Source organism: Mirounga angustirostris, unplaced genomic scaffold (genome assembly GCF_029215605.1).
Source record: "Mirounga angustirostris isolate CCGP_5_RB_7025 unplaced genomic scaffold, mMirAng1.0.hap1 SCAF_2, whole genome shotgun sequence".
Classification (NCBI taxonomy): Eukaryota; Metazoa; Chordata; class Mammalia; order Carnivora; family Phocidae; genus Mirounga; species Mirounga angustirostris.
Genome location: NW_026991710.1, coordinates 165,834,430 through 165,847,749, shown reverse-complemented (window position 1 = coordinate 165,847,749; position 13,320 = coordinate 165,834,430). Strand labels below are relative to the sequence as shown.

Genomic DNA, 13,320 nt, shown 5'->3' with positions numbered 1-13,320 from the left:
TAAGTAGGTTTTCTAAAAAGTTTCATTATCATTTAAAATTTAAAGCTGCTTTCTGAAGGACAAAAGCAAGTTGCAATTTTCAGAGATTTACTAGTATAAAGATGCCCCTCAAATCATTTATTTCACAATGGGTATTGTTAACAGTAATTGTATAGATACAAACTAAGTGGAAAACAAATTGATTTAAGTACTACTTCTTTAGTATCCCTCTTCTTTCTATTGTTTGAGAATAAATCAATATAATTTCCCTTCTATATTATGGATATTAGGTAGTTAATGACATCACCATATACCCAAGTTACTCAAAGCAGAAACATGGTCTATGTAATAGCTATTCTATGTCTTACCTTTTAAACCCTACTTTTTAAATATTTCTTTTCTTAAATTTTTTATATTTTAAATTACTGAATAAAATGGAAATAATAGGCACCCCTGTGTTATTCTGATCCTAAAATGGAATGCTGTAGTGTGTAAAACATTAAGTATGATATTAGGTTACACATGGCTTTGGTTGGTGCTGCCCTTGTTCCCTGGATCCATTTAAACACATTGAGGCCGTTTTCTTCTGAAGGAAAGTATTATGTGCATATTTGGTGAATATGTGTGTATGAATGTATGAGTAATTTTCTAAAATGTTCTTTCGGTCACATTCATTGATGTTTTAAAATATGTTAATGTGATAGGTTAATACATTTTTCTACTATTAAAATATCCTTCAACAGAGGAGAAAATCTACTTGGTCATAATGTTCTACAATTATTTGCTACTTTCACTTTTCAAATATTTAGTTAAGTGAAAGGACCTATAATTTCCCTTTCTCATACTTCATTTGTTCCCTGTCAAAGGTACATTAATATTTTTAAAAAATTACTGAATGATCAGCAGGATTACTTGACTTATGTTCTATTCTGTGTTCCAGTCTCTGAAAAGGACACATCATCCTTCCTTGATTTTTTTAAAAAAATTTTCCTAAAATTTAAAACCAGGTCACCTGGGTGGCTTAGTCAGTTAAGTGTCTGAATCTTGATTTTGGCTCAGGTCATGAGCTCTGGGTCCTGGGATCGAGCTCCACGTCAGGGTCTATGCTGGGTGTGGAGCCTGTTTAAGGTTTTCTCTCCTTCTCTCTCTGCCCCTCCCCTAGGCTTGCTGTCTCTCTCCTTCTCCCTCTCTCCCTCTCTCTTTTAAAAAGAAATAAAAAATAAATAATAAAAACAAAACCATTTGGCTGAAAGGATTTTCTGGCAATTTAATTACTAATTCAAATAATTATAAGTGATTCTCATGATTATAAGTGTAATCTATAAGCAGATATTGTATTTCTTCCTGAGTCAAAAGAAATGTATTTAGGTAAATATATCAAGATTACAGACTTATACCAAACCTACAAATAATCACAAAAATTAAAAATATGATTGTGCATATATCTAAAAATTAACTAAGTTCAAATTTACTATCTTTAGAAACTGAGGTGGACATTCTCTTTCTTACCAATTCTCTGTGCTACCTATAAGTCTCAGAAGAAGACAGAGAAAAGAGAGCAAAAATTTTATTTGAAGAAATAATAACTGAAAACATCCCTAATCTGGGGAAGGAAACAGACATTCAGATCCAGCAGGCACAGAGAACTTCCATTAAAGTCAACAAAAGCAGCTCAACACCAAGATATATTGTAATTAAATTTGCAAAATATAGTGATAAAGAAAATGTATTAAAAGCAACAAGACAAAAGAAGTCCTTCACTTACAAGGGAAGGCCCATAAGGCTAACTGGAGATTTCTTAACAGAAACTTGGCAGGCGAGAAGAGAATGGCATGATATATTCAGAGTGCCAAATGGGAATAATCTACAGCCAAGAATACTCTATCCAGCAAAGATATCATTCAGAATAGAAGGAGAAATAAGAGTATCCCAGAATTTGTGATCACTAAACCAGCCCGGCAAAAAATATTAAAAGGGACTCTTTCAGTGCAAAAGAGAGACCAAAAGTGACAAAGACAAGAAAGGATGAGAGAAATCACCAGAAACAACTCAAAATAAATAATGAAATGGCAATAAATACATATCTATTAATAATTAATTTGAATGCAAACAGACTAAATGCTGCAATCAAAAGACATAGGTATCAGAATGGATAATAAAATAAGATGATCTATATGGTACCTTCAAGAGACTCATTTTTAGACCTAAAGACACCTGCAGAAGAAAAGTAAGGGAATGGAGAAATATTTATCTCCCAAATGGATGTCAAAAGAAAGCCAGAGTAGCAGTACTTATATCAAATAAACTAGACTTTACAACAAAGACTGTAACAAGAGACAAAGAAGGGCACCATATCATCATAAAGGATACATTCTGACAGGAGATATAACAATTGTAAATATTTATGTACCCAACATGGAAACACCAAAATATATAAAACAATAACAAACATAAAAGAACTAATAATAATGCAATAATAGTAGAACACTTTAACACCATCAATGGACAGATCAACTAAACAGAAAATCAACAAGGAAACAATGGCTTTGAAAGACACACTGGACAAGATGAACTGAACAGATAAATTCAGAACATTCCATCCTAAAACAGCAGAATACACATTCTTTTCAAGTGCACCTGGAACATTCTCCAGAATAGATCACATAGTAGGTCACAAATCAGGTCGCAACAAATACAAAAAACTGAAATCATATCATGCACCTTTTCTAAAGACAACACTATGAAAGTAGAAGTCAATCACCAGAAAAATTCTGGAAACACCACAAATACATGGAGGTTAAAGAACATGCTACTAAGCAGTGAATGGAAATCAAAGAAAAAATTTAAAAAACACATGGCTGAGTAATATTCATATATATATATATAACATCTTCTTTATCCATTCATCTGTTGATGGACATCTGGGCTCTTTCCATAGTTTGGCTATTGTGGACATTACTGCTATAAACATTGGGGTGTAGGTGCCCCTTTAGATCACTTTTGATCATATTTGTACTACTAGTACAAACTGCTAGTGCAATTGCTGGGTCATAGGGTAGCTCTATTTTTAACTTTTAGAGGAACCTCTATACTATTTTCCAGGGTGGCTGTACCAGTTTGCCTACCCACCAGCAGTGTAAGAGGGTTCCCCTTTCTCCACATCTCCACCATCATTTGTTGTTTCCTGACTTGTTAACTTTAGCCATTCTGACTGGGTGAGGTGGTATCTCATTGCAGTTTTGGTTTGTATTTCCAGCCATTAAAAAAAAAAAAAATGAAATCTTGCCATTTGCAATGATGTATTATGGAGGGTATTATGCTAAGTGAAATAAGTTAATCAGAGAAAGACAATTATCATATGATTTCACTTATATGTGGAATTTAAGAAACAAAACAGAGGATCATAGAGGAAGGGAGGGAAAAATAAAACAAGACCTAATGAGAGAGGGAGACAAACCATAAGAGACTCTTAATCATAAGAAACAAACTGAGGGTTGTTGGAGGGCAGGGTTTGGGGGCTAGGGTAACAGGGTGATGGGTATTAAGGAGGGCATATAATGTAATGAGCACTGGGTGTTATATAAAACTGATGAATCACTGCACGATGACTCTGACACTAATAATACCCTATATGTTAATTAATTGAATTAAAAAAAAGATGTGGTGTATATATACAATGGAACATTACTCGGCCATCAAAAAGAATGGAATCTTACCATTTGCAACCATGTGGATGAAACCCAGAGGGTATTATGCTAAGTGAAATAAGACAGTTAGAAAAAGACAAATACCATATGATTTTACTCATATGTGGAATTTAAGAAACAAAACAATGAACATAAGGGAAGGGAAGGAAAAATAAAATAAGCTGAAAATAGGGAGGCAAACCATAAGAGACTCTTAGCTTTAGGAAACAAACTGAGGGTTGCTGGAGGGGAGGCGGGTCGGGGGGATGGGGTAACTGGGTGACAGACATTAAGGATGGCATGTAATATAATGAGCACTGGGTGTTATATGCAACTGATGAATCACTAAATTGAACTGAAGCTAATAATATACTAAGTGTTAACTAAATTGAATTTAAATAAAAAAAAAAAAAAACACATGGAAACAAATGAAAATAAAAACACAACAATCCAAAACCTTTAGGATACAGCAAAACCAGTCCTTAGAGGGAAGTATAAAGCAATACAGGTCTACCAAGGAAGCAAGAAAAATCTCAAATAAACAACCAACCTATCCTTACATCTAAAGGAGCTTAGAAAAAGAACAACAGTTGAAACCTAAAGGCAGCACAAGGAAGAAAATAGTAAAGATTAGAGCAAAAATAAATGAGACAGAAACTAAAAAAAAAAAAAAAAAAAAAAAAAAAGACTAGATCAATGAAACCAGGAGCTGGTTCTTTGAAAAAAATAACGAGATTGATAAACCTCTAGCCAGGTTTACCAAAAAGAAAAGAGAAAGCAACCAAATAAATAAAATTACAAACAAGGGAGGAAAAATAACAACCAATGCCATAGAAATACAAATAATTATATGAGAATATTATGAAAACTATATGCCAACAAATTGGACAACATGGAAGAAATGGACAAATTCCTAGAAATATAAACTACCATAACTGAAACAGGAAGAAATAGAAAACTTGAGCAAACTAATAACCAGGGAAGAAATTAAATCAGAAAACTCCCAACTCCCAACAAACAAAACTCCAGGGTGGGATGGCTTCACAGGCAAATTCTACCCAATATTTAAAGAAGAGTTAATACCTATTCTCAAACAATTCCAAAAAAGTAGAAAAGGAAAGAAAACTCCCAAATTCATTCTATGAGGCCAGCATTACCCTGATACCAAAACCAGATAAAGACTACAATAATAAAGAGAAGTACAAGCCAATATCCCTGATGAACATGGAGGTAAAAATTCTCAATAACATACTAGCAAACCAAATTCAACAATACATTAAAGAAATCATTCACCACAGTCAAGTAGAATTTATCCCTGGGCTACAAGAGTGGTTCAATATTTGCAAATCAATCAATGTAATACACTACATTAATAAAAGAATGGATAAGAACCATATGATCCTCTCAATAGATGCAGAAAAAACATTTGACAAAGTACAATATCCATTCATGATAAAAACCCTCAAAGTAGGTTTTGAGGGAACATACCTCAACATAAGAAAGATCATACATGAAAAGGACACAGCTAATTATCATCCTCAATGGAGAAAAACAGAGCTTTTCCTATAGGGTCAGGAACAAGACAAGGTTGTCCACTCTCACCACTGTTATTTAAATAATACTGGAAGTCCTAGCCTCAGCAATCAGACAACAAAAAGAAATAAAAGGCATCCAAATTGGCAAGGAGGAAGTAAAATTTTCACTATTTGCAGATGACATGATACTCTATATAAAAAACCCAAAAGACTCCACCAAAAAATTGCTAGAACTCATACACAAATTCAGTAAGTAGCAGGATACAAAATTAATGTACATAAATCTGTTGTGTTTCTATACACCAATAATGACACAGCAGAAAGAGAAATTAAGGAGTCAATCTAATTTAAAATTGCACCAAAAACCATCAGATGCCTAGGAATAAACCTAACCAAGGTGAAAGACCTGTACTCTGAAAACTATAAAATACTGATGGAAGAAATTGAAGATGACATAAAGAAATGGAAAGATAGTCCATGTTCATGGACTGGAAGAAAAAACATTGTTAAAATGTCTATACTACCCAAAGCAACTTACATATTTAATGCAATCTCTATCAAAATACCAACAGCATTTTTTCACAGAGCTAAAAGAAATAATCCTAAAATTTGCATAGAATCACAAAAGACCCCGAATAGCCAAAACAACCTTGAAAAAGAAAAGCAAAGCTGGAGGCATCACAATTCCAGACTTCAAGTTATATTACAAAGCTATAGTGATTAAAACAGTATGGTACTGGCACAAAAACAGACACATAGATCAGTAGAATAGAAAACCCAGAAGTAAACCCACAATTATATGGTCAATGAATCTTCAACAAACCAGGAAAGAATATCCAATGGGAAAAAGACAGTTTCTTCAACAATGGTGTTGAGAAAATTGGACAGCAACATGCAAAAGAATGAAACAGGACCACTTTCTTACACCATACACAAAAATAAACTCAAAATGAATTAAAGATCTAAATATGAGACCTGAAACCATAAAAATTCTAAAGAGAACACCGGCAGCAACCTCTCTGACATCTACCATAGAAACTTCTTTCTAGATATTTCTCCTGAAGCAAGAGAAACAAAGGCAAAACCAAACTATTGGGACTTAATCAAAATTAAAAGCTTCTACTTACTCAGTGAAGGAAACAATCAACAAAAGTAAAAGGCAACCTATGGAATGGGAAAAAAATATTTGCAAATGACATATCTGATAAAGGGTTAGTATCCAAAATATATAAAGAATTATCAAAGTCAACACACAAAAAACAAACAATCCAATTAAAAAATAGGCAGAAGACATGAAAAGACATTTCTCCAAAGAAGACATCCAGATGGCCAACAAACACATGAAAAGATGTCAACATCACTCATCATCAGGGAAATGCAAATCAAAACTACGAGATATCACCTCACACCTATCAGAATGGCTAAAATCAACAACACAAAAAACAACAGGTGTTGGAGAGAATGTGGAGAAAGGAGAACCCTCTTACACTGTTGGTGGGACTGCAAACTGGCGCAGCCACTATGGAAAACAGTGTGGAGTATCCTCAAAAAGTTAAAAATAGAACTACCCTATGATCCAGGAATTGCACTACTAGTTATTTACCCAAAGGATACAAAAATACTAACTCAATGGCTTACATGCACCCCATGTTTACAGCAGCCCTATCTACAATAACCAAATTATGGAAATAGCCCAAGTGTCCATTGATTGATGAATGGATAAGAAAGATGTGTATACACACACACACACACACACACACGGAATATTACTGAGCCATAAAAAAGAATAACATCTTGGCATTTGCAAGAACATGGATAGAGCTAGAGGGTATTAAGCTAAGCGAAATAAGTCAGTCAGAGAAAGACAAATACCACATGATTTCACTCATATGTGGAACTTAAGAAACAAAACAAAAGAGCAAAGTGGGGGAAAAAAGAGAAAGAAGGGCAAATCAAGAAACAAACTCATAAATTATAGAGAACAAACGGATGGTTATCCGAGGGGAGATGAATGGGGAATGCGTTGAATAGGTGATGGGTGTTGAGTTTGAGAAGTTCTTTATAGATCTTGGATATCAGCCCTTTGTCTGTAGTGTCATTTGAAAAAATCTTCTTCCATTCCGTGGGTTGCCTCTTTGCTTTGTTGACTGTTTCCTTTGCTGTGCAGAAGCTTTTCATCTTGATGAAGTCCCGAAAGTTCATTTTATTCTTCTGTATATAGCTGTCCAATTTTCCCAGCACCATTTATTGAAGAGACTGTCTTTTTTCCATTGAATATTGTTTCCTGCTTTGTTGAAGATTATTTGATCATGGAGTTGAGGGTCCATATCTGGGCTCTCTATTCTGTTCCATTGGCCTATGTGTCTGTTTTTGTGCTAGTACCATGTCTTGGTGATCACAGCTTTATAATATAGCTTGAAATCAGGCAACGTGATGCCCCTAGCTTTGTTTTTCTTTTTCACCATTTCCTTGGTGATTTGGGATATTTTCTGATTCCATACAAATTTTAGGATTGTTTGGTCTGGCACTTTGAAAAATGCCATTGGTATTTTGGTTGGGAAAGCATTGAAGGCCAAGATCTATAAAGAACTTCTCAAACTCAACACCCAAAAAACAAATAATCAAGTCAAAAAATGGGCAGAAGACATGAACAGAAGACATACAAATGGCTGACACATGAAAAAGTGTTCATCATCATTAGCCATCAGGAAAATTCAAATCAAAACCACATTGAGATACCACCTTACACCAGTTAGAATGACAAAAATTGACAAGGCAAGAAACAACAAATGTTGGAAAGGTTGTGGAGAAAGGGAGACCCTCTTACACTGTTGGTGGGAATGCAAGTTGGTACAGCCACTTTGGAAAACAGTGTGGAGGTGCCTCAAAAGATTAAAAATAGAGCTACCCTATGACCCAGCAATTGCACTACTGGATATTTACCCCTAGACACAGATGTAGTGAAAAGAAGGGCCATACGCACCCCAATGTTCATAGCAGCAATGTCTACAATAGCCAAGCTCTGGAAAAAGCCGAGATGCCCTTCAACAGATGAATGGATAAAGAAGATGTGGTCCATATATACAATGGAATATTACTCAGCCATCAGAAAGGATGAATACCCAACTTTTGCATCAACATGGATGGGACTGGAGGAGATTATGCTAAGTGAAAGAAGTCAAGCAGAGAAAGTCAATTATCATATGGTTTCACTTATTTGTGGCACATAAGGAATACCATGGAGGACATTAGGAGAAGGAAGGGAAAAATGAAGGGGGGGAAATTGGAGGAGGGAGATGAACCATGAAAGACTATGGACTCCAAGAAACAAACTGAGGGTTTTAGAGGGGAGAGGGGGTGGGGGGTTGGGTTAGCTCAGTGATGGGTATTAAGGAGGGCACGTACTGCATGGAGCACTGGGTGTTATAAGCAAACAATGAATCATGGAACACTACATCAAAAACTACTGATGTACTGTATGGTGACTAACATAATAAAAAACAATAGGTGATGGGGATTAAGGAGTGCACTTGTGATGAGCACTGGTGTTGTATGGAAGTGTTGAACCACTATATTGTATACCTGAAACTAATATTGCATTGTATGTTAACTGGAATTTAAATAAAAACTTATAAATAAATAAAATTAATGGGCACAAATTATGTGTGTCATAGAAATGTCATAGAAATTATACTTAATGAATCATTCATAAAAATCACACTAATATGAAAAGAGCTTTACCATTAAAAAGCATTCTGTGCTACCTAGATTTGACAATGTATGTTTTATTTTAATCAGATTAACAATATCAGTACTTTCCTTTTAACAAAGACTTATATATGTATATATACTCAAATTTGCATATGAAGAAGTTCTTTATATATTATCACTTTAAAATCATGTTACAAGGTACATTTTATTGTGACCTCACAAAGAATATTTAAATGTCCCTATTTTCTAGACAAATAGTCCAGTGACTGTATATATCATTTTGTGTGATAGAGATTTGGGGCACTTCTTTTCCTGAGTCTGTGTTTTAAAGTAGTTTTATAATGTTCATATATTACTTAACGAATGAAAAACAATCAAAACACTTGCTTTCATTCAGACAAAAGAACTCTAACACAGTAATTAGAGCACAAAATTTCAAAGGGATATATGCATGAATTGATTTGGGTCATGTAGTCCAGTAAAAACAAAGCATTTATTAAAAAGTGATTTCTTAATTACATGTGTTTCTGAAACTTCACCATCATTGGTATTTGTCTTAATCTTCCGTGGCACTGTAATTTGTAGAAGCGATGCTTCAGGATCTACAGTAAGGAAAACATGTGTATGAACATTCCCCAGTGCCTGGCAGCAACCTTAATTCTTCGCGTGTCCTGCCACATCCCATCACTCTTTGAACTTCCAAGCCCCAACACACACACACACACACACACACACACACACACACACACACACACACACAGACACACAGACACGCACTCACCCGCCACAGAATCAATCTTTGTACATTCCAGGAAGAGGCTCCCTCCACCATCCATACACTTTGGGGTGTGACCCTACTACCATCCAGAGACTTTGAGACTTGTTGACCTCAGCCCCAGTAGGTGAAGAGGTGCCCACCTCCCAGAACATGCGCGCCCTCTTTCCAAGTGCGGGGTCAGGCAAGTGAGGGGCAAATGTCTCAGTCCTGCTCCGAGCCCTCCAAGCAGCAGGCCCAGGAGGATCCTGACTCTAAGCGGGGTCTGTTCTGACAAGACGCTGGGCTCTCCCCAGCCAGACCCGGGGTTCTGGAGCAAGGTTCTGGGGCCCGCCACGCCCAGAGGCTCTGCGACAGGTGACCCTCTATGGAGCAGGGTCCTTCACTCACGATGGCCCGCGGAGGTCAGCCGGCCCAGGCCTGAGAGGATCAGCAGGAGAGACAGCATCGCGGGGCCTGCTGGCCTTGCCAAGGTGATGTCTGTTGGCTGCGGAACGGCGGCCGCCCGCGCGGGACCTGCGTTCTGGGCGGGTGGGGCTGGGGTCTGGGCCAGAGGCGGGGAGGTGGGGGAGGGGGGCGCGGCTGCTCCGCCCACCCCGCCCCCTCTGCGGACCCGCAGGAGCAGTCGCGGTCGCGGTCGCAGTCGCAGTCACAGTCCCGGGCGCCCACCCACCGCCCGCTGCGCGCAGGAGGCACACGCCAACCTGTCCTGCTGCCCACGTGGGCTTGGGCTTTATATTCCAAAATGCGGACATTGGAAACGCATTCAGGGATGACGTGAGGGTCATAAAGTGCATTTTCTCCTCTGGAAATGGGCCATCTGCTGGTGAAGTGCTTGGCAATGTTAATAGTCCTCGTCATAGTTTTTTGGCACAATGGCTGAACTACAGTAGTGAAGGAAAACAGAAAATGGAAACCATATCTACCGCTGGATTTCTAATTTAAGTCTCAGGTCAAAACAAATACACATACGTGCATAGAGATAAAGAGTGTAAAAAAAAAAAAATGGTACTAAACCAATTCCGTGGTAGATAACTTTGTTTCTTAGAAAATACTTTGGTTGGGTGCCTGGGTGGTTCAGATGGTTAAGCATCTGCCTTTGGCTCAGGTCATGATCCCAGAGTCCTGGAATCGAGTCCCGCATCGGGCTCCTTGCTTAGCGGGGAGCCTGCCTCTCCCTCTGCCTCTCTCTGTCTCTCTGTCTCTTACAAATAAATAAATAAAATCTTAAAAAAAAAAAAACAAAAACACTTTGGTTAAGGAAATTAAATAAAAAGCTAAATATGAAATGGATGTATGTATGTATTTTAATCCCTCAGTATGGAATCGTAATTTAAATATCAGGCCAAAAAAAAAAAAAAATCCAAAAAACAAATCACAACTATGAAATGATCCTGTAAGAACAACTTTATTTTCCCATTATTTATTTATTCCATTGTGTATAACTCGGCTTCTTAGGAAAATCTGTGGCTAGTAAAAGGTTAAATGTAAACTTTTTTCCCCCATCAGTATGACATTCACACACACAAAGGGAATAACTTGGAAAGAAATTTCATTTTTTGGCTTATTATGCAAGTTGATGACTTGCATAATTTCCATTTTGCAAAGACTTTTTTGCCAGACAATTCTTTTCTTTTCTTTAAAGATTTTATTTCTTTATTTCACACAGAGAGAGAGAAAGCCTAGGGAAGAGCATTGGGGGAGGGAGAGGGAAAGAAGACTCCAGGTTGAGTGTGGAGCCTAAGCAGGGCTCCCTCCCAGGAACCTGAGATCAGGACCTGAATGGAATCCAAGAGTCTGATGTTCAACTGACTGAGCCACCCAGGAGTCCCTGCCAGACAATTCTTGAGTTGTCCTTCCATGGAATACTTTTGCTTGCATTCCTTACATATAATATTTATCCACAAAACCAAATGATTGTTTTTTTCTGTCTGTAAAAGAAAAAAAATTAAATGGAGAAAGCTAGCCTTTTAAAATATATATATTCTTGGGGTGCTTGGATGGCTCAGTCGGTTAAGCATCTGCCTTTGGCTCAGGTCATGATCCCAGGGTCCTCGGACTGAGTCCTACATCAGGGTCCCTGCTCAGCAGGGAGTCTGCTTCTCCCTCTCCCTCTGCTGCTCCCCCAGCTTGTGCTCTCTCTCTCTCTATCTCTGGCTCTCTCAAATAAATAAATAAAATCTTTAAAAAAATTAAAATATATATTCTTTTTTCATGCTTTTCCAAAATCTAACTTTAGTGTCTATCAAGAAAATATTCTTACAGGTGACAAATGATAACAGAAGAAACTTAACTTCAAAATAGCAATTTTGCCTATTTCACTAAAGTGTTTATAACCTAATCATTTATTCTTGTTGGGAAGCACATTGTATATCATATTCATTTATTTGATTATTTCTATCTACCTTAAAATTAGTATTTTTATCTTTTTGTCAAATTATATGAAACTTGATGGAATTAACATATCAGGATTATGTTGTTCTTAAAGTAAAATTTCTTCCTGATTGTCTATAACCTGACCAAATTTTTGAAGTCTAATATATATGTCACTTAAGGCATGATAAGTATTAAAAGGTTGTCCATGGTTCTACTAAAAATCATTGTTGTTCAGTCAAGAAACCAAAAGGAGAAACATACATTTATTATTTAAATTCATTACTGTATTTCCATTGTTGGTATTGACTGCTCAGTTTTAATGAGTATAATTTACAGACATTCAAATCATTTTAATTTAATACAAATTTTTTTTACATGCTTACTACATGCCTGGAACTAGACAGATACCAAAATATATGTGACAATATCCATGTCTCCAAGTACCTCAGAAACTAACAGAAAACTGAACATACAAACGATGCCACAGCTAGAAAGAAAAATTTTTGTGACAGGGATATTCAAAATTCTCTCAGAATATAACTAAGATAATTTTGTTACCTCTACAGTTATCAAGTGAGCTTAGAGGTAGCTGTGACATTTGAGATGTGAGTTATATTCAGATGAGTGAATGTTTCATATGGACATTGGTGCATTTTAGTACTTTAATCTTAAGTAATTAAATAATTTAAAATCATCCAAGAATTTTAGGGCAAATAAATGTGGATTTTTGTGTTAGAATAACTTGTAGTAGTTTGGGTGTGGTGGGCTTGAAATGATGAGGACTAGAAGCAACAGGCTCACGAAAGGGTATTTTCAGTAGTTTAAGCCAAAAATGTCTACGTCCTCAGGATTAGAGTGGGAAGAAAAATAAAAGTAGTAGAAAGATCAGAGAGATATTCTGGAAGGAAAGTCAGTTTGCTGAATATTTTATTATGGAGGTTGATGAAATTGTTAAGATGACTAAGCCACTGGACGAGAGGGGCACCAATTTTGAAAGCAGCATATTTGAACAGGGAGATAACACGTTCAGCTAAAGATGTTGACTTGGAGATACTTGTGAAATAGCAGGTATAGACATTGGATGACCGTTGAAAATTGGTGTCTGATGCCCCAGAGCTTGAATTGAAATATATCACCTTATAAACCCATAAAAAGAACTTGAAGGAAAAAGAGTGACTAAGATCATCTAAGAGAAATGAGTGGAAAGAAAGAGGAGGTCCAAAATAGACTTGTGAGCAACACAGAGGATTTGGGGATT

At 36.6% G+C, this 13,320-nt stretch overlaps 1 protein-coding gene across 1 annotated transcript in view; it reads right to left on the bottom strand.

Annotated features, from left to right (window-relative positions):
• LOC123847768 (A disintegrin and metallopeptidase domain 3-like) overlaps positions 1–10,547 on the bottom strand; it is a 116,693-nt gene extending 106,146 nt beyond the window's left edge. The window contains exons 1-2 of the mRNA XM_045879538.1: positions 10,391–10,547; positions 9,431–9,513 (exon numbers count right to left, since the gene is read on the bottom strand). Coding sequence (XP_045735494.1) covers positions 9,431–9,513; positions 10,391–10,547 — 240 coding nt within the window. The remainder of the gene's footprint in view (positions 1–9,430; positions 9,514–10,390) is intronic.
• Positions 10,548–13,320: the final 2,773 nt, after the last annotated feature.